The sequence below is a fragment of the Melozone crissalis genome, unplaced genomic scaffold (assembly GCF_028551555.1).
Source record: "Melozone crissalis strain CALT ecotype California unplaced genomic scaffold, PUWL_Pcris_2 ptg000018l_1, whole genome shotgun sequence".
Classification (NCBI taxonomy): domain Eukaryota; kingdom Metazoa; phylum Chordata; class Aves; order Passeriformes; family Passerellidae; genus Melozone; species Melozone crissalis.
The window spans coordinates 18,010,729-18,031,863 of NW_026535796.1; the positions used below are offsets into that span (position 1 = coordinate 18,010,729).

Here is a 21,135-nt window from a genome sequence, read left to right on the forward strand (position 1 = left end):
TTCCTCTGGTATCTCATATTTCAAGGGATTTTTTTTTCTTGTCCAAATTAAAATTCAAATCCTGAGGCCACAGATGTATTAAAAAAGTTAGTGGTTGGCACTCAGTGAATAACGAAAATCAAGGAGGAACTTTGGAAAGGACTGAAGAAAAATGCCTACACTTGAGGCATTCTGGTAGAGGGTACAGTGGTTTTTCAGGGGTCAAGTGGGTTTGGTTGGCAGGAAAGCCTTACTATTGTGCCAATTGAGAAACTTTATGGTCTCCTGATTGTGGTTAAAATCTCAGAAATCCAGACTAGACAGGATGTTCCCAGGACAAACTCTAGACCAGGCAAGTTAAAAGGACTTTTACCATTTTCTGCTACCATTAAAGACACTATCTGTCTTAAAGCCAGGCTGGCTCAAATGAGTTTTCAGAGGCTTGGTTTATTTACTGACACATGGAGGCAAAAATAAGCAAAACACGCAAAACATAAAAAACAGTCTGCGCTCTTAGGCAATCTTTTAATAATATGAGTACTGAACTGCAAGCCCCAGTTCCATTAGTATTGATCAGTGCAACACACCAAATAAAACAGCATAGGAGCTGTGAACTACTGGTCTGTCACTACTCAGATGTGGGCAGTGAGTTTCTTGTGTTTCCCTTACAATAGAAAAATCAGTGCTCAGGTACAGATCTTAAAATCATGACAATAAACCAGAAAAAAAATTCCTTTACTTTCTGTCCTGCAATTTCAAGATTCAGAAAGCTAAAGGTGTCTCTGAAGATCAAAGGTACCTCTGTAAATTAAAGTCTTTAATCTGCTAATGGCTATAACCATTTGAAAAAAAAAATCCAAGAAATCTCAGATACACAGATATCCTAGTTCATATTTTGGGTATGGCTTCTGCACCAGGAACAGGAAAATTGAGCTCTCTGATGTCATGTGAATAAAACCTATATTGTTGTAACCTCCATTCTAATGTTCTGACATATCCTGATCTTAGTCCTATTGTTTGTTATCACAGCATAGCAACAGCTCCTGCATGAGTGGGCTGCACCATGCTGGGAGAGCACCTCAGTCAGGCAGCACTCAGGCTACAGCTGTGACTGCCCTCTTCCCAGCACTATCAATGCAGGTCCCACCTGTATCACTGAATGTTCTGGCGACTCCTGCTGCTACTTTATTTAATTCTTTTCAGAAGAAAATTAGCAACAATTGGGGTGTGCAGACTGAAGAAGGAACAACGTCTCCAGGTTTGCATGTGACATTGGTGTTTTGCAAAGACTAAGTCAACTGGTGCTGTAAGAAAGTCTGCAGAGCTCACCCTTCTAACAGGCAGAGACCATGGAGGACAATGGGAAGTGTAGACCAGAAAAAGGACAAGAGCAACAGTTGTAAGCAAAGTGAAAAATGGTTTAGAAATATGACAAGTTTTATTAAAATTGTTCAATTAGATTAGCTTGTTACAGAGCTAGCAACGTGCAAGTAAATCTCTAGCCAGCCAAAAGCAGGAGTAAGGTCAGCCCCACCTGAGCCTGTGTGCCTCTGACAGAGATCTCATATCTCTCCAGCACCTGCTCCCAAAGCCAGCTTGTCCGTCTCTACAACACATGCACAACAGTGCAGCAGGCCCCTGAATGGGGCCTCTAGTTTACAGCAGCCTTGTGGACTGAATGCCTTGACACAAACATCACAACATGTGTAGATATGCTGAAGTCTCCTTCATAGCATGCACCATCACAAATTCCTGCTCAGTTCAGCTGGAGCCCTATGAAATACACACCAGCACATGGGACTGGTGCTTGTGTACCTCCATGAAAGGAAGCAGCAGATATATCTCTGCTACAACGGCTAGTGTTCGTTCTTAGTCTGGCACTGGGTGACAAGCAACTGAACAGATGTGTGTACCTTATTACATTTTCCATATCAGATAGTTAATAATCAGCTGCCTGGGCTGGACTGGAATCAGCAAGCACCATCAGTAAAATACTCCATATCACGTTATCAATGCCCTGAGCCAGCTATCTGCTTTTTGCCTTGTCTAGATTAAAATAAAATTTCAAACAGATTAGCTGCCATGTTCCTACCAAACATACTTTAAAACACTGGCAATCTTTCAGAGGTTAGTGTGTTTAAATGTTATCAACCATAGAAGCTGGGGCAAGGGGGAACACATTTGAGAATGGTAAACAGTATTTGAAATCAAGTTTAAAAAACATGTCAGTTAAAAACATATTGGCTAACATTCTTTTATCTGCAACTCATCTGAACACAGAGCCAACAGCAGCATTCTGCATTGATATTTCAGCCTTTGTATATCTTAAATATATACTCTTTCACATTGTTAGAGAAACACCCTGTTCTTAACCTCAAAAGATGGTGTCTCTTTCCCCAAAACCTTAAAAGCTGAAGGTCCCTGTCCCTACCTCTACCCACAGGTCTAGTTCCTAAGTCCATGCATGTAGGATTAATCTTGCCTTTAAAGAGAGAATGAGGACCCACCTTGCTGCTTTCTGAGTGAGTTCCATTGGGAAGTCAGGGCAGAGCAACTGCAGCAGGCAGTGGTATTCCTGTGCTGTCAGCAAATCTGCAGGAAAAGAGAGGTGAGAACACTGTAAGACTTTTATAGACTGTTCCCTCCCCTTGCTTCCTCTCTAGGAAAAAAGCCTCATATTCCCTTTACTCCCAATTCAAGTAGTCTGAGTACTAAAGACAGTATAACTGTTCCCTAGACTTTCAGAGCGGGACTCTGAAATTGAAATGAAATGGAATTCCATTTCCAGCACCATCTGGAAGAGGCCTGATGAAGGGAAAATCCTATTATACAGGCTCCTGCAGAGAAACTGGTAACAGGTAGTGAGTGATTCAGTGTGAAAAAGGGGTAACCAAAACAGGGCAGTTTCAAGTGAGAACACAGTTTGGTTTGACTTGAATATAACCATGTGGAAAAAGGAATAATTTCAAAGTTGCTTAAATTCTTAAATTTGCTGAAATTCACTGGCATGGTGACATTCCCCACAATACACTTGAAAATCATCCACAGAACATCTGGCAGCAGTAACAAAGGCAAACAAGGTTTTTGGGTTGTGTGTGGAAGGCTACAGAGTATAAACCACAGACGTTATTACTTTGGCATTCAGTAAGGCAGCTGGATGGTCTCTTTTGGAATAATGTGTACAAATCTGGTCACTGTATTATAGGAAGCACAGAACAAAGATCCAAAACACACAAGAAAACCAATCAAATGATTCATGTTTTAGAGAGCAGCTTTGTGAAAGCCTGGTCAAGAAGGAACTCTGTGGCTCAGGAGAAGGAGTCTAAAAGAGGTGACTCTTGGGGAAGCTTAGGGATCCCAAGGGAATGGAAACATCCTGATGTCAAAAAGCCCTACATGATTGTATGTTCACAGTCCAAAAGGCTGTGGACTGGAGCTAAGAAGAAGAGTAGCTGAACAGCAGCAATTTTGCACTACTTCTATATACAGAAGAATGCAAAGTATGGAAGAAAGAGCCAGAGGTGGAAGTAGAGCCAAGCAGTAGTCAGGGAGGGGATCTCAAGGGCACTGACAGCAGGACTGAGGTACACAGCATAAGTTCTTTTGCCACAAACATGTTAGTCCTCATTAGGCTCTTATAATTAGGCTCAAATAATTAACCTTGTTTCAGATGACAGCCACAACTTAGAATCACAGAATCAGCAAGGTCCAATCATTAACCTACACTGTCAAGTCCACCACTGAACCACAACCTAAGCATCACATCTCCATGTTTTTTGAACATTTCCAAGGATGGTGATTCCATCACTTCCCTGGGAGGGACGAGGGTAGGGGGAAGCATTCCAATGCCTGACCACACTTTCAGGGAACAAAGTTTTCCTAATATCCAATCTAAACTTTCCTTGGTACAACTGGAGACCATTTTCTCTAACCTTATAACTTGGAAGGAGAGACTGACCCCTATCTCTCTACAACCTCTTTTCAGGTGAATGTAGAGAGCAGTAAGGTTTCCCCTGAGCCTCCTTTTCTCCAGGTTAAACAACACCAGCTCCCTCAGCTATTTCTCCTAGAATTTGTGCTCCAGACCCTTCACCAGCCCCACTGCCCTTCTCTGGACACACGCCAGCACCTCAATGTCTTTCTTGCAGTGAGGGACCCAAAACTGGACACAGGGTTCAAGCTGTGGCCTCACCAATGCTGAGTACAGAGGGACAATCACTGCACTGGTCCTGCTGGCCACACTACTGCTGATACAGACCAGGATGCCATTGGCCTTCTTGGCCACCCGGGCTGCCATTCAGAAAGACCTCAACAGGTGGAAGAGATGGGAAGAGAGGAACCAATTGAAATTTAACAAAGGCAAATGCAGGGTCCTGCACCTGGGAAAGAACAACCCCATGCACCAGCACAGGCTGAGGGCTGACCTGCTGAAAAACAACTCTGTGGAGAAGGACCTGGGGGTCCTGATGGACAACAAGCTGTCCCTGAGCCAGCAGTGCCCCTGTGGCCAAGAAGGCCAATGCTAGCCTGGGGTGTACTAGGAAGAGCACTGCCAGCAGGTCCAGGGAGGTGATCCTGCCCCTCTAGTCAGCCCTGGTGAGGCCACACGGGAAGCGCTGTGTCCAGCTCCGAGATCCTCAAGACAAGAGAGACGTGGAGCTCCTGGAGCAGGTCCAGTGAAGGGTTATGAAGGTTATTAAAGGTCTGCAGAATCTCTCTTACAAGCACAGGCTGAGTGACTTGGGCCTGCTCACCTTGAGAAGAGACAAGTGAGAGGGGACCTCATCAATATCTGTCAGTATCTGAAGGGAAAGTGTCAAGAGGATGGAGCCAGGCTCTTTTTGATGGTGCCAAGCAGTAGGACAAGAAGCAACAGGCAGAAACAGATGCACAGGAATTTCCACATGGATATGTGGAAGAATTTCTTTACTGGGGGAGTGACCATGCACTAGGTTGTCCAACAAGGTTGTGGAGACTCTCTCACTGGAGATACTCAAGAACCATCTGGATGCAATCCTGTGTCATGTGCTCTAGGATGAACTTGCTTGAGCAGGAAGGTTGGACCAAATGACCCACTGTGGTCAGGGACCATTCTGTGATTCCGTGATTTTCCACAGGCCCAGCACAGGAAGCAGGTTACATGAAAACAGAGAACATGGGGCAAATAAAAGCTCTTGTTGAAACAGACCCTTTCTCATAAGTGAACAGGGTAGTATGGACCTCTTACTCTTCAAGGAATTCTAAATCTAGCTTTGAATAATGCTGGACAATAAATTTCTGATCTTTGCTAAAAAGTCTCGATGTTGGTCTGAAGCAATCACACCAATTGGAAACTTTATGCAATACTCTATTTCTATTTTTGTTTGCTTAAATTAAAATTCCTATTTATGTATCCTTACACCTCTTGCTTGTTATTATTTTTCTTTCATTTGTCAAAAGATCATTATAATAACCCTTTCTTCATACTGTATCTTATTCAATCTACTTAACAGATAACTACATTTATCTTAAGTTAAATCTGTTTAGCTTACCCTCTACTTCTTTCACTACTTTGCCCAGTTATATCTGTTCCTCTGCTTTGATCCCCTTTAGATTTCCACAGTGTGGTGTCCAGCAGTATACAAAGCATCCTTCCCACATTCAGAACAGACAGGCTCTAGGAGGATAATCTGCCTGCTTTAATCAGCTACAGCCCTTTTCAATAATTTTGGGGTTTAGTCTCTTTTCTCCCTGAAAGTAAAGGAGTTTGAGGTTGTGGTGTTTTTTTGGTTGTTTTTTTTTTTTTTTTTTTTTTAAGAATGACATTTCCAAAGAAAGTTGCACTTTTTTCTCAGTCCCTGTCTGATTGAGAGACAAAACCAGCTTGAGAACGTAACTAGGCCCTAAGAGAGCATTAGTTGTGAGGCATAAAAAGAGATCTCTCACTTGGCAGAAATAACATAGTTAAAAATCTTGTGTAATAATTCATGCTGTCTTTTCCTTCTCTGTCTTCTTACCAAACTACATCATTATCCTTTCACCTCCATCATAAAACAACAAAACAATATAGAATAAAAGCAGAGGTCTGATCAGAAAGAATTTGGGAAAGGGTGGCAGAGATCCACTGCAAATCAGCATGTTAGAGAATGAAGTTTGTTGTCAATAAAAGTGGAATTAATTACAGTTTCAATCTTTGGGCAAATGGTCCATTTAGACTAGAAACTGCCCAGAAAGTTGAAGCAGTGCAGAGAAGTTCCTGCTCTAAAGAAACACTTTATTTCTAATGCCTGGGGAAATGGCACCAAATTATTCAGTGAAGCACACAGGCAGACTTTTTTAGGCTATAACACAACTCAGCCTGTAGACACCCCAGGCGCCTGACCAACAAATCATACCAATTTTTCAGGCTATAGCTGGGTACCTTTTACACAGGAAGTGGGATCACCACAGACCTTAGGAGGTGTCTTCAGTTTGCTGTGATCACTGTTTTCCTATGCCCTACAGCAAGGTCAGTGAAGACCATGCAGAAAATTACATTTGCCCATGTACCACATTGTTTGCCAAGAGCTGCTGGGAATAAACAAGGGCACTTTTGGTGCATGACCACGTTGCTCCTTCCTGTCTCCAGGCCACAGCTGAGTAAATAGAGCTCAATGTTGCATGATGAAGAAAGAAAGAAAAGACGGAAGGTACCAGTCAGAATGAGTGAAAACTAGAATCCACAACTGCCACTTTGGTTGCTACCACAAATTACTGCATCTCAAGTTCCAGTAACAAATGAAGCAAATCATGGAGTGTTTAAATCTGACCTCACAGCACAGGGCAGTGAGATACACACACTCTTACCATGCCCTAGCAGTGGAACAAACTTGCTCATAACCATATGCTTAAGGATGGAGATTGCAGTCTCCATGTTAATCATGTTCATTTACAGCTGAACTAACACTTCACTCTTCTACTAAAAAAGACCTAATAACAAATTCCAAAGCCAATTTAAAACAACGGCTCACTAAGAAGGAGCTTAACAGGAAGTACTTTGACAGTTCAGCATAATTTTTGCTCTACTAGACTTCACATTCTTGACTAGCTTGTACTGGTACTGAGACCATGCCACCAGCAAAATCCTAACCCTTTCCTAAAGATTGGATTGTCCTGTGAGTAGTTTATTGTCTTTTAGTGCCTGAGGCAGACTGTTTCTCATGTTTCAGAGATACAGAGGAGAAAGAATTTTGTCCATGTGGTACAGTCTAAGAAGGTACCATTTTCTGGATAAAAATGGTCTACCTTGAGAAACATGGAGGCAGCTGCTTTGTACTTCCCTGGCTTTTAAAGCACATATTAAAGCTGTTTCTGGTTTGTATGTGGCTAACAGATGGCACACAACCTCACTCACACCTGGAGCAATGCAAACTCCAGGAATACTAAATGATGTGTTAATGCTGCTGTCAGTGTTGTGTGTGAAGTGTAGACACACCTGAATTATCTTAAAACCAGTTATCTTCCATAGTGACAGCCACCTAGACATAGAAGCCTGCAGCTCAGTGAAGGCTGTAAAATCTACCCAGGAAGCCAATAAATATTTAGGACTTAGCCTGAATTGCAGTCATTGCTGCTGTATCTAGGCTGCTTTCAACACAAGAAGTAGCTATCTACAATGCTGTCACAACATTGTGACAGCTATAAAAATGCCCAAAGCAGTAAGAGAATACTTACTGCAGCTGGTGTATGAAATCTGCCCCAAAAAGTCACATTGTTAGCTTCCCAGAAACACAAGGATTGCCTTGATGAATATACATTAAAGTTCCCTATTCCCATAATTTTTTATGTACAACCAGTATCCAAGCAGACTGGAGCCCTGAGCAATGTAGCTGTCCCCTCTGAATTATGGTAGGACACACAATTTCCACAGGTTGTTTTTCTACCACAGTCATGAAGTCATTCAAGAGTCATAAAGGCATAGAGCTGTAAATCAACCTCCTGCAAATATAACAGAGAACAGACTAATTTATTTCTTTTTTTAAGAGCTGGAAGAGTATTTGCTAGCCTTTAGTTTTTTAGTGTTTCTAGTGTAACTACCACATATTTAGGATTCTCCCTATATCCATGAAGGATTGCAACATTGTAGAAAACAACAAAAAACCCAAAAGCCCCCCAAAATAAAAGTCTTATGTGTTCTCATGCTGTCTACAGGAACTACAATTTTACAAAAAAGTGAACATAAACATGAGCATTGACAGTACTGCAATTTCACAAGTATCATCTGGCCAGCAGGCAAAACCCTGCATGTGCCTTGTTCACAGGATACCTATGACCTAATTTCCTCCATACATCTACTGCTAATAACAATCAAAAAGCCAAGAATTCTAGAGAAATTAATCCATGGATAAGACTTTACATATTCATGTAAGACATATCCAGCGAGATTCATTTTGCTCTTGAAGTGTACAGACAGCTTCTACAATCATTAAATCATAGTCCAAGGAGTGTAGGATAATCAGAACAAAACTAAGAGAGACCCACTTGTTACTTCTAAGCAATAGGAAAATGCTCTAAAAGCCAAAGATTGATGCCAGGTTAGATAAAAAACAATTTATTCTTTTTAAAGGAAGATTTTCTAGTGCATAGTTTAAAGAGGATAATGGTAAAATCTAATAGTAAAATGGTATCATGGATCAACATAAGAATCTGTTCTTTACATGGAGTCTTGAGCGTAAGTAGCTTTTAATACTATGGCTTTGTACCAAGGTCTGGCATATATTATTTCTATATTTTATACATTTCATCAATTACTAGCATGTATTTTCTTATTTTAACAACTGGATGCATTCACCCTGTCTTCCTGACGATGAAGTTCAACATGCACCTAAGCCAAACTAAACTTTTACTCTTGCTCAAAGGCTCACTCCTCTTTCTCCTTTCCCATCACTTGCTGGTGGCCACATGGCTCTGAACCACCCCTCATACCAGCTCTGCCACTCAGCACACCTCTCGCTGAGAAAATTCAACTTTTTCCCTGGGCTAGTGAATTGCACTGGCTCTCAGAAATATGTGATGAAAGCTCATGCAAAGCAAGCTGTGGAAGAGCACAGCCAGGTGCAGGGAAAAGGGAAGGAGGTGGATAAGGACAGCAGATTCATTCCTCCTCAGCAGAGAAAAACTGTTGGATATTAGAGGCTTAAGTAGTTCCCTGCTTAAGACATTTTAATCCTTAAAGTCCAAGATGTGTGCAAGGCAATGTCCTAAGATTAGAGATCCTCCTAAGCAAAAGCAGATTCAGCTTTACCTGCTGTACTTGCACCCTGCCTGCTGTGATGGTTTGTGAACACTCTGGTATCAGACACATTTAAGACAGAACTTTTGGCATCCCTACTAAACATGCAGGCAGATGAATTCAGGTTACCCACAAACCTATTCTTTCCACTGATACTCTTTAGGTGCTCCCATATGGGATCCCAGGACACTCTCAGGAAAGGACCCCAGAAGCCTTTGTGTCTGACATGACATGACAGCAGAAGCAGACAGGGTAACTCAAGAATGCACAGAATAACTACAGTTTGGCTCAGATAGAAAGGTACCTTCAGCAAGTGGCTGCACCCTGGATTGCCTCCCCTAACCTGTGAGAATATGAGCAAAATCCTGCCAGACATAAGGGAAGGGAGCTGCTGCAGGTGAGCAGTCTTCACAAACAAGATGTTTTGCACTCTGCAGAAGGCACATGACTGCAAAAAGCAGACTTAGGTGACTCCTGTTAACAACAGATAAAACCAGTCAGTTTTTGATGTGAAAAAACAAAGAGTGAAAGAGATTTAGTGAGATTTGCCAGGAACAATCTATGTGACTCAGGACGAATATAGTGGAGAGCTAAGCAGACTGACCTAAAAAGATTTGCTGGGGGAGTGTTGCAAGAGAGAACAAGGAGAGAGGATTAGCATTGTGACTGAGCAGAAAGCCAGTTCTTAAGTACTTGGGTAAGAAGAAAAAGATTCAGCTGCAGCTGATACGAAGAATGAAGTCATTTGTTCTGGAGGTAGCCTGGACAGTTCATATGAACTGAGAAATGGGTCCATTATGGGCAAAGCTTGTAGCATCCTACCTTAAGCAAGCTAAAAGTTTTAAAAAGAGTTAAATCTTCTAGATGGTGTGATTTTTTTCCTGCACTTTGATCTTGAGCCCTTTTATCAATAAACCACTCGCCAGATTAACAAAAACAGAAAATGAATTTATACAGAACTGCTCCAATTCTATCCCCAGAATCCAGATTCTTTCTGTTTATACAAATGTTAATCATCCTCTAGTCTCTTTCACATGCCCCATAATTACCCTTTAGTATGAAGTGTTTCATGTGGCAGCATTACTTCAGCTTTGAGTGAATGCTACTCAGGGCACCATGAGCTGTGCCAGAGGTACAGTCCAAGGCTATCATTTGGCGTGCTTATGTGGCTAACATGGCACATCCACAAACTGAAAAATTCAAACTTTCATTAGAAACACAGAGAAAGTTTTCAGCTCTCATGGTTGTAGAAAAAACATTCCAATACTCAAAGAGTTTAACTGATACAGTGTGATATTCCTGAACCCACAGAAAATCTGACACATGACTAAAGTTTGATCTTTTCCCTTTAGGAACCTAAACAGTATACCTAATGCAACACTAAAGACAATGTCAACGCTTTAATTTCTTGTTTTAAGTCTAGAGTGGGACTTTGAATGTAGTTTGGGCTTAAAGAATTCAGAGTTCCTAAAGTGCAAGGAGAGCAAACAATAAGAAAGGAGAAGCAGCCACAACTTCTGGCAATATTTCCAGAAGCAGAAAAAGAAGATAGAAGATGACAAACAAAAGAGTCTGGTTTAAATTTTCCAGTACATAGTTGAATACAGGAACCAGATGGTGACTTAAATGGACACCCAATTTTCTCCATGCAATATTCTTTAACATTTACAAAGATAAATCCATGCATATTCCAAAGCACATATAATCCTAAAGATATGCTCAGCTCATTGAGTATGATCTCTAAGGACATTTAGCTTTCTAAAAAGGACACAGGCCTAGTTTTGTGGACTACAGTATGAGAATGTATCATGTTTCAGAGGCATAGCAAACCCAGACCAAAACAACACAAGACAGATAAATGGCTTTTAAGACAGATCAACTAGAAAACTAGAAATAAGGTACATTTCAGAGTGAAATTAATTTATAACTGAAATGCCATAACATTAGACATTTTTTATATGTGTCCACTATGAAATTATTTTTTCCTTTCACTTTAAGGTTACTAAAGACATAACTAGCTCATCTCCCCAGCTATAGGTGATTTAGCCTGCTTTTATCTTGTTCAACAGCTGACTTTTCCTCACTTTGACAGGTTTTCAGTCACTTGTGTAGAAAATAATCAATCCAATGCCAGAGCTAATTGGTCTTTTAAACAATAAGGAGAAAACACTCCTGTGGAAGTTCTGGCCATCTGGGGGGCAGACTGCTCAACCACTTGAAACAGGACGCACAGCACTCTTAATAGTGAAGTACAGGAATGCCGGCAACACTTTACTGAAGGAGACCATCAACATTTGCCCAAGCTCCCAAACAGCAGCAGTAATCTTTAGACAAGATGTGGATCAGCCCCTACCCAAGAAAACAAGTTGTCATTAAGCTTAAGATCTTCAAAACAACTGAAGAATTCATGGTTACACATCACGAGATGGGCAGAGTAAGTGGGCAGGTGGTATGCAGCTGTATTTCAGTCAATGCAGGACCTTACATATCCTCCCTCGGATATGCACTAGGACTAGTGACAATATGGCCAGTCTTCAATTAGTGTTTGGTATTTCCTTTCTGCTTTGGGAGCTCCAAGAAATACAATTAGCTGGCAGACGGCTCATCTGTGTCATGAACACAGGGTCAGGGAGCAGAAGAAAGCTATGACAGTGACCTAAAAGAAAGAGGAGGTGGAGGATAAGGAAGACACACAATGAACTGTGGAAATGTTGAAGATTGCTGTAGCAATGTAAGATCGAAGATTTCTTTGATTTCCAGTTTCTTTCTAGACAATTTTTCCAGGAAACATCAGTGAAAGGTTCCAATGATCCAGCTCTGATAGAATAAGGTATTTTCAAATACATGTTCATATGACACAAGGTGGCCTGTAAAAGCATGAGGTGCAACACTCAACTATTTTTTCATAACAATGAATAAAACAGGAATGTTTTGGACTTTCCTCTTTTAGTGACTTCTTTGGAAGAAACATTCAAAGTACAGTGCAGCTGCTACTAGCACCCAATGGAAGAGACACAAATAATTTCAGCATAATTCGTATCATGACTAGGGATAGCCTTGTATGTCTTTTTGACCCTGCTCCACATCAACTCTTAACTAATCCACTGCAAGGTTTTGAACAGTTAACTGCACCTTTACCAAGAGCTGTCATCACAGCAGGCACTCTGATACTGCTTCTCTGAAACTCATCCATCACGAGCCCAGCCATGAAGGAGACAAGTTCAGGCATGCGAAGAATGGAGAATTCCACATGCCACCAAGGGTGACACCAGAATGCAACTACACAAAGCAGTCAACCCACTGTGGCTGAAACTCAAGAAGCGGGTTGTGATCCACAAAGCACTGACAGATCTAGAACATCTTTCTCTGTGTACTTTTGTTCACTTGGAACCATTTGACTACCTGACATAAACATGCATCTTCCAAGAACTGAAAGCCACCAGCTGGGCTGGCCATTCTTTGACTTTACTGCACAGTATATTTACTAGAGGTTTACACACAGTATAATCCCAAGTACCCAGACTGTGGGCTAGTTTTTTCCAATTTTCTTTCAGAAGTTATAGTGCCTAAAACAACAGTCTGAAAGGAAATGGCATGGGTTTTAGGAGCCTCCAAATCAACAGTTAAAGTCTCTATTCATAAAAATAAATATGGTATCTGGACCTATGCTTGGGCAGTGTTGTTCAGTCATGTAAAATGCTCTTAAACACACCAATATTGAGTCTCTTTTATGAGTGTGTAAATTTAAAAAGAAAATGAACCTCAAACAAAGCAAATCTATAAGACAACTGGCTGGAGAAAGGTAATCTGGTTAATGACAAGACTGAAGAAGTCATCATTAGTTATTTAGAAGGAAATGCAGTGGAGCATGTAAGCTTCACAGAGAATGCTTGGAGCCCATTACAATATCAATGAGCTAGATTAATGATTGTAAATGACCACCACTACAGAACTGATCTGAATACAGAACAGAATGAATGTACTAAGAGAAACCTGAAACAACAAGGCATCCAACTGCTCCTTTTAAGAGTATGCTTTTGGCTAAGGTTCTGTAATGTCCCTTGATTTAACTCTTACAACACTCTAGTGAGCTGTGTGTCCAAAAAAAATGTAATTTTTTTAGATTGAAAAGAGAGCGAAGAAATGTTTGTTTTCTCTGTATTCCACATGGAGAAATATGTATTTAATAAAAGTTTAACATAGATACTAATTTCTAAAAAATAAAACAAAGCCTTTTCTTTTTTTATGTTTTTTTAAGAAAGTTCTACACTTTTCCATTAATCCTGGAAGTTTTTTATGGACATAATGCATCTTTGTCAAAGTTTAACTTAAATGCCACCTATTTTACAGCTAAATAAACTTCCTTGGACCATGTACCATGAACAACAAGTTAAGAATATTTTGCTGGAAGAAAGTTCAGGCAAATGTCCCAAATATTCAAGCATTATGCCCTAACACTGATGCTATGCATATATTATGGTAATCAGAAGTGTAAGAAACTAGACAAAAGAGCAAGTTGTTGCAGAAAGAGAAAAGGACACTTTCTTGTTGTTGTACAGTGCTTTCTAGAGGGGAATAAAAGGCCATCTGCTGGAAGATAAGTGTAGAGAGGAATCCATATTGTAATCCTGGCTTGTTAAAACTGAAAACAGAATTCAGTTGTGTAATCTTTTTCAGCCTCATAATGAGGACAGGCTCTTCAAGATCTTCGTAAGAATCTTTATAGCAGGAGCAATAAAAAGGAATATCACTTAACTCATTAGTTGTGGGATGATAACTTTGCATAGTGAGCAAATGATTTTTACTAGATATGATTTGCAAGTGATTTTTCCTAAAGGATGCATGATCAGTTTTCTGTAGAATCCTGGGTGGATTGCTGCTGTGATGCAGGCTACTGAGAAGACAACAACAACAACGAAAAGAGAAACAACACACCATCTCTAAAAGATGTAGGATTGTCCTTAGTTGGAAGAGAAGATGGCAGGAGTACTAAAACCCCACAGTTACTTCTGACTAACCCATTAATAGCAACAGTCAGTGAGATGGGCCATCCACAGTGAGTAATACTGTATTAACCTCTACTAGCAGCTGGGGCCTCAGCTACATTGCTCTAACACAACTGTACTCTTTGTGGTTTCACTTACATTTTTTCATCTCCCATGCAACAATATCCTGACTGTTCAGCAAAAAAACCATCATGGAAATGCAAGTATGGTAAACCCTAAGAGGAGGAGGGAGATGAAAGCAGCTCTTTAAGCATCCCCAGCCATTGAAGACTTAGAACACACATGTTCCTTTTATTTCCTGCAATATCTGCCCTTTTTTCCCATTCGAGGTTAAGACTTACGGAGCAAGTCTGAAAATCAGATGGTGCAAATCGTACAGCAATATAGCTGTAAGAAGCACTTCAATATAATGGATTTCAGCGTGTGTTCTTGACTCAAAGGACATGTGCTGCATCTTTCAAAGCAAAGCTTGAAAGCTGAGGTCCTATTTGCTCCCTGCAATTAGAAATATTTCTTAATACTGCTCTGATGGGAAAAAAATTGCTTCCTGGTGTTTCTGCCAAAAGAACTCTATGTCAATTCACTGCATCAGATGTAGCTGTATTTCAGTAGTACTTTATGTGAAGTGGATGGTAAAAAGGGGGATTCTATACGAATGTATTAATTCGTACTCTCACTTTCATGCCACGTTTAAAGGTAACATCCATCCTTTCAGTTGTCTTTCACATGAGTTATCTTCTGTCTGGATCTGTTTCAGGTTTTGCTGCGCCAAGTCCCCACCTACATGCAGTACTAAGGGCTCCAAAACTAGTAGTGCTAGCTCTTAAGAGATTCAAGATTAAATGAAATTATTAACACATAGGGGATCCAAAAGGAAAGCAAAAAATATCCCATCTCTAAGAATCCTCAGAGACATTCAGCAGACAAATGCAAGAGACAGTTCCTCAGTTACTAGAAAAATAGAGAAAGTGACTCTGGATTGGAGAGTATGGGCCCATGTGCCAAAATAAGACTTAACTGATCCTGGAATTGAAAACAGGAAGAATAGGGGCCTTTAGGAGTCATGCTTGTAGGCAACAAACAATGATGAGGTTCAAGGTTTCTAAATGATCTCCACTAAATGGGATATGTTTGGAAAGTCACTTTGCATGACATGTTTATCAAGGAAAAAAACAAATCTTCTCACTATTTACTTTTGTGCTTTCCTTTTAGGAGGATGTTTTCTGGGGTTTGGTAAAGAACAAACAGATGAGCGCCACAAAGGGAAATAGACTGAGAGCCTTTATGTGTACATCTCATTTTCACTTGCAGCTTTGTATACACAGCTGTGACCAGAACAGACTTTTGCTGAATGAGGGACACGCAGTTCTGCAGCCACTGCCACAGCAAAAGGAAGATTATCATTACTTGTTTTGCAGTTAAGGTTTAAAATAACAAATCAGTGAATTATTTGGAAATTTAATTAGCTTTTCTTTGAATTTCTTTTCTTTTTGAACTGCTTGTCTGTATTACTCTAAAGTCTTTCCATATATACAGTGTGGATTTGAAAGCTTCCAGAGCTAGACAGATTAGATTCTAATTTCAATGTCTGAGTAAAAATGTTACCTATTCTAGATGTTTAAAAGGACGCACTGAAAATACTTTCCATTATACCAATTAGGAAACAAAAAGAAAACCATCCAACTGCTAGAAGTGTCTTGTATAGCAGGAATATGTGGAGATGCAGGAGCGAATTTGTTGCTGCAGTAATGTGCCTTCAGATGCAAAATAGGAATAGGAACAGAAGAGTTTTGACTAGAAAATGTAAGTACAATATATTCTTCTTCTTTTCGGTATTTTAGTATTTCTAAGTGAGAATACTACTGGTCACCAACATAAGATTACTGATAATGATATATAACCAAACAGCAATGTCTGATTCAAAAATGTCCAAAAGCTGTAAGGAAAAAAAAATGAATTAAGGAGTAAATTTAAGCAGGCAAAATAGTATCTAGAATGTTTAAGCAGAAAGATAAAAATTTATGATTTTTCTCAGAAAAGTGACAATGTTCAGCTCAGTGATTGTCATATTTGTCACAGATGAAACACACAGCTGCACACAGGATATCTGGGACCCAGTCACATTTTCTCCCCAGTGTAGGAACACAGGAGAAGAACATAGTGGTCTAATTATTCATGTTTAGGCATTTTATAACATGTTAAAAGTTGATATATAACATTATAAATAGGGATCTGTAATTCTTTTACAAACTTGGCTATCATGGCTTACAAGCATTGATGGGAATAGAAAACATGGCATGAATGAACAATGTAGAGAATTGAAAAGTTATAAAAGGACCAAAATTGATACTATCCCCAGTATCTATAGCAGTTAGAAGACACTAGTACATTCACACGTTTTAGGTAGAAAAACCACATCACTTTTCTATGCAGAGACTGAAAACAAACAAACCAAACCCTAGAAAAAAAAAGTACTGGCACTCTCAACTCCCAGAAAGCTCGAAATCCCTTGGAGAAAGAAAATGGTTACCTGACAGGGAAAACCCAGTGATCTGTGATACAAATATAAACTAACATAGCAAAGTGAAATCAGAAAGTGACTGGAGAAATTCTACATGATCCTCAGGTGGAAGATGACAGTGTACCTTATAAACAAACCTACATAACATTTGCTTTCAACACTTTTCTCTAGGGAGACTTGGAGATACTAGCACTGGTTTCTCAGAGAGAATGTACATTTCAATCACACCAAGTAAAGGATTCTAATTTATGAAAAGGGACTGCAGAATCAGGAATGCAGAAGACAATAACAAAAACCATAATTGCTTCATCCTGCATCAGGTCTGACACTGAAGAATACCTGATATTACACAAGGAAAGCTCAGAGGTTCAGCCAGTCTGGTAACTGTGACACTGCTTATTTCCCACTGTGCACCCAGCCATACTGGTGTGTTGCACACAGCAGAAGCCTTGCAATTTCATAAGATGATGAATGTAGTGCTTTCTTGCTCTGAACATGAGCTAGAGCTTAAGCAGAACAATAAGGCAAAGAAACTTGTTTCCTCCTATTTACTTAAGACAGGCACAATTGCCTCCTCTACTCTTTAAATTATGTCCCTCAGACTTTTGACTTTGAAAGCAGAAGGCCTTGGGTCAGGAGAGATTCTGCTGTCACAGAATGAAAAAGGAATTAGAGTACCTAATGTATTCAGAGACCTAGAGTACATGACTGCCTATTCAGCATAGAACATCCACAGCACAGGGTCATGCATTTAAGTCAGCTACCCAACACTAGCTAGATCCTTCTGTTATGGCTCTGGACTCAAAATACTGAAAATTTTCTTCATTAATTTGGCTGGGTAGATTATTGCTAAAGCTCAAACTAAGCATTATTGCTAACTGAAGGGATGAGAAACAAATGACCTGAATCATCAATTAAGAGATTTAAAAGCACAGCAAAGCAGACAGTCACTAGTGTTCTGAAAAAACCTCTGTGTATTAAACTGATTAGTATTAAATTTTTAAAATTTAAGGACATATGTGTTTCTATTTCTAGGGCTTTCCTTGTCTGTTCCAAGACAGATCATCCTGCGAAATTGGAGTCCAACATTAGCTGTACAGAAGGAAGGTCTTTAAGTGATAGTACATGATACCACATTTAACAGTGTTCCTGTGCCAATCTGCATAATGAGTGGGGGATGAAAAGCAATAGTTTTTCTTCATGTACAGCTCAGTGAGGACAGTTCCAAGCCTGCCACACAAAACTGCTTTAATAATGCAATCCAGTGTCTTTGATTTGAGGAACACGCAAAAGAATAAACAACCTATTAATCTAAATTTTCTCGTTTGCCTGAAAGTACAAAGGGGCAATGAACAAACCTCTTGGCTACATTAAGTGTACTGAAATGCAAAACTGCTTCTTTTCTCACCCTACAGTCACTCAAGAAAAAGAAGGGTAGAGAAGAGGGGAAGAAGAGAACAGGCAAGGGAAGCAGAAATGGTTTTAATAGAAACTGCTCAGTTAAAACACAGGGCACAACAAATTCTGAAGAAGGGCTTTCAAGTGTTGCCACACGAAGGCACTTTACTGCAAGTGGATATGCTCAGAAGATGAGTGCTAGAGATAGCCCTACTTAGTAAAGAGAAAGAATCCTCAGGCTAACAGGCTCTGAATTGAGCTGGTACTGTCAAGACTAAGGAACCACTGGTAATAGCCTGAACAATGTTTTCAGTGGTTTTGTTTGTTTTGGGAAGCTTCAATACCAAATACAGTGAACACTTTGATTAATGTTAGTCTCCTGACTGTCTGCAGTGGTGTGTTTTGCTCTGTTATTCTAATGTACTTGCAGTCAGCAAAGGTGCTTTCATTATCCATCCACTAATTTTAACATCTGAAACAGAATTATTCTAGAAACACTGTCAGTCTGACTCAGTCTGAGTCTGCTGTGCTCAAACACTATGAGTGTGGTTGGAGGATATGTTTAGGCATTTGGCTAAGCAGTTTTGGCAAACATTCTTGGTTCCCCTAGAGCCTTTTTCACAGTTTGAGAAGGGTAGAGATATACTAAAGTTGCTTGTCAAAGCAACTTCATTACATCTATGGTCTGAGTAAAACATGCATAGTTTTGTTCAAACTCTTCTCTGTATGTAGAGCAAATTATAACATACATCAGAGACTTAAGAAAAAGAATAAAGCTACTTCATTGGCTGTAGTACCAGTGGGCTTTTGGAAAAAATAGAAAAAAATAATCTGTCAACTTTGGGATGAACAGAAGAACAATAAACTGAAAAAATGCGAGGACCTATCCATAGAGGATTTAATATCTGTATATCTGTCATTTAAGCATCCATAATATTTTTTATATGGAAAGTTCAGGAAAACACTAGAAATACCTGCAAGCAGGATGTTTTCAGTAAAATGTTATGTGAGCCAATAAACAAGTCATCTTTGTGCTTTGGCTCCCACTCTTCCACATGCAGTTAAAGCCAGACAAGACAAATACAACAAGCTGTTGATGGCTTATGCTACAATTGTAAACAAGAGATCTGAAGTTATATATAAATTGTTTTCTGAGGAAGAAAAGTTTGATAGTGTTAAGAGCAGGCCTGGCCTAGCAGGCCTTTTATAACACCATCAGACAAAGCTGTAATATAAACATAGATTTTATACAGGGTCTTCTGCTGCAAAGGGAAGTCTTATTCTCCCTTACATTTCATTCCCACTCCCTCCATTATTCTAGCACAGCTGCCTATACAGCCTCATTACAAACAGGACAAATACTAATGAAAATGAAAAGAAATTTTTTTTACAGGCTATTTTTAGTTTGGATCACTTCTGTGCTGTCTTCACCACACAGCCAACTGCACCTCCACAAAGAAAGGAAGAAAATCAGTAGAGAGGAAGGCAAGGAGTACTCCTCTCACCAGTGCCAACCTAACAGTCCTTATCTGGCCACAGGCTTGGTTATCTTCCTTGAGCAGAAGCAGTTTCCTTGCAAGTCACCTGGCAGCACAGCTGGCCACAGGACTCCCAGGCAAACTCTTCTCCACAGTCTGAAAGCAAAGCATCACCTTCCTCAGAATGCAATCCACAACATGTCCCTACCTCCAAAGCACACAAGAGAGTGACAGACAATGCTTTATAAATTATAGTAGCTGCAATTAGAAAACATTACTGAAATCCATAATATTCCTGTTAAAAAAAAGAAGTCAATGCCAGTGCAAAAGCAGGAAATTAATCTCCTGGAGAGTAAGCTTAACTATCTCCTGCATCACACAATTCTAAATCATTAAGGAAATAGCTTATGGTTATTAAAGCTAGAGCATTAAAGGGATAAATCATTCTGAATTTATCTACTGAAGAATCTCTTATGAGAGTAAAATCTTGAACTAAAGTTAGTGAATAAGGGTCAGGTGCCTCCAATTATATCTTCCAATAGCCACTGTGTGAAGAAATTTAAGGTCATTTAATTAAGGACAAATGAATCTTTAACCAGTCACTTTAGCACTCAGCAGTGGTGTATAAGCCTCTATGTTGCAGCATCAGAGACTGCATTTTATTAAAGAACACTGGAACATCCCTTGCTCTGGGCAATAAAGTCATTAGTGCAGCTAGTTCCACCCCCTCTTATGCGTTTATGTATTTGACTTGGAAAGGTGCATCTTCTTCAAAAGTGCCATGTTTGCCTTAAGGTATTCCAGACAAGTCAATTTTCTTTACTAGTAATGGGAGTACATACTCTTTTGAAGTTTTGGAGTTTGTTGGTTTGGGTGGATTTTTTTCAAGAGTTACTCATAACTATCAGGGAGAGTGGGTTATTAATAGCTAAAGAGTTCAAAATTCTGAAAATCCACCCACAGTTGAACTGACATGCCAACATAAGGCCTATTTTGCCTTTGCTGTCAGCTTCTATCATTTAGAAGACTTATTATTCAGCTTTTTAAATGGCAAACATCATTACAGCAAACCACTCTAACTTGAGTAAACTGAAAAACCTGCTTTTGGATCTCCACAGTTTAAAAGAATCTCTCCTTCCACTCAATAGAATAAGGATGAGCAGAGATAAATCCATTTATAGAAAATAACCTTTTTAGAAACTTTATAAGATTGCCTAAACACTGAATTTTTGATCTTATGTTACAAATTCCTGTACCTGAAACTGAATTTTTTCCCTATTTACTCCTTCAGGTGTTTTGGAAGTCATGCAAAGAATAGAACAAGGTTTTGTCCAAGCTGTTACCTGATTTTATGCACAATTTAGAAAATTAACGAAGAAGAAACACTTGCTATGGAATTTGTTCAGCACATGGAATACATGGCAGTACATGGAGTAAGAAGGCTGTTAGAATTCATCAATTATTTCAGTAATGTAAGTCCTTGTTTATCTCAAAAAAACCCCA

The 21,135-nt window shown here is 39.7% G+C and overlaps 1 protein-coding gene across 1 annotated transcript in view; it reads right to left on the bottom strand.

Annotated features, from left to right (window-relative positions):
- The window catches only part of CSTPP1 (centriolar satellite-associated tubulin polyglutamylase complex regulator 1), a 79,220-nt gene that overhangs the window by 12,028 nt on the left and 46,057 nt on the right, over positions 1-21,135 (bottom strand). The window contains exon 4 of the mRNA XM_054275259.1: positions 2,487-2,571. Within this exon, the coding sequence (XP_054131234.1) occupies positions 2,487-2,571 (85 nt within the window). The remainder of the gene's footprint in view (positions 1-2,486; positions 2,572-21,135) is intronic.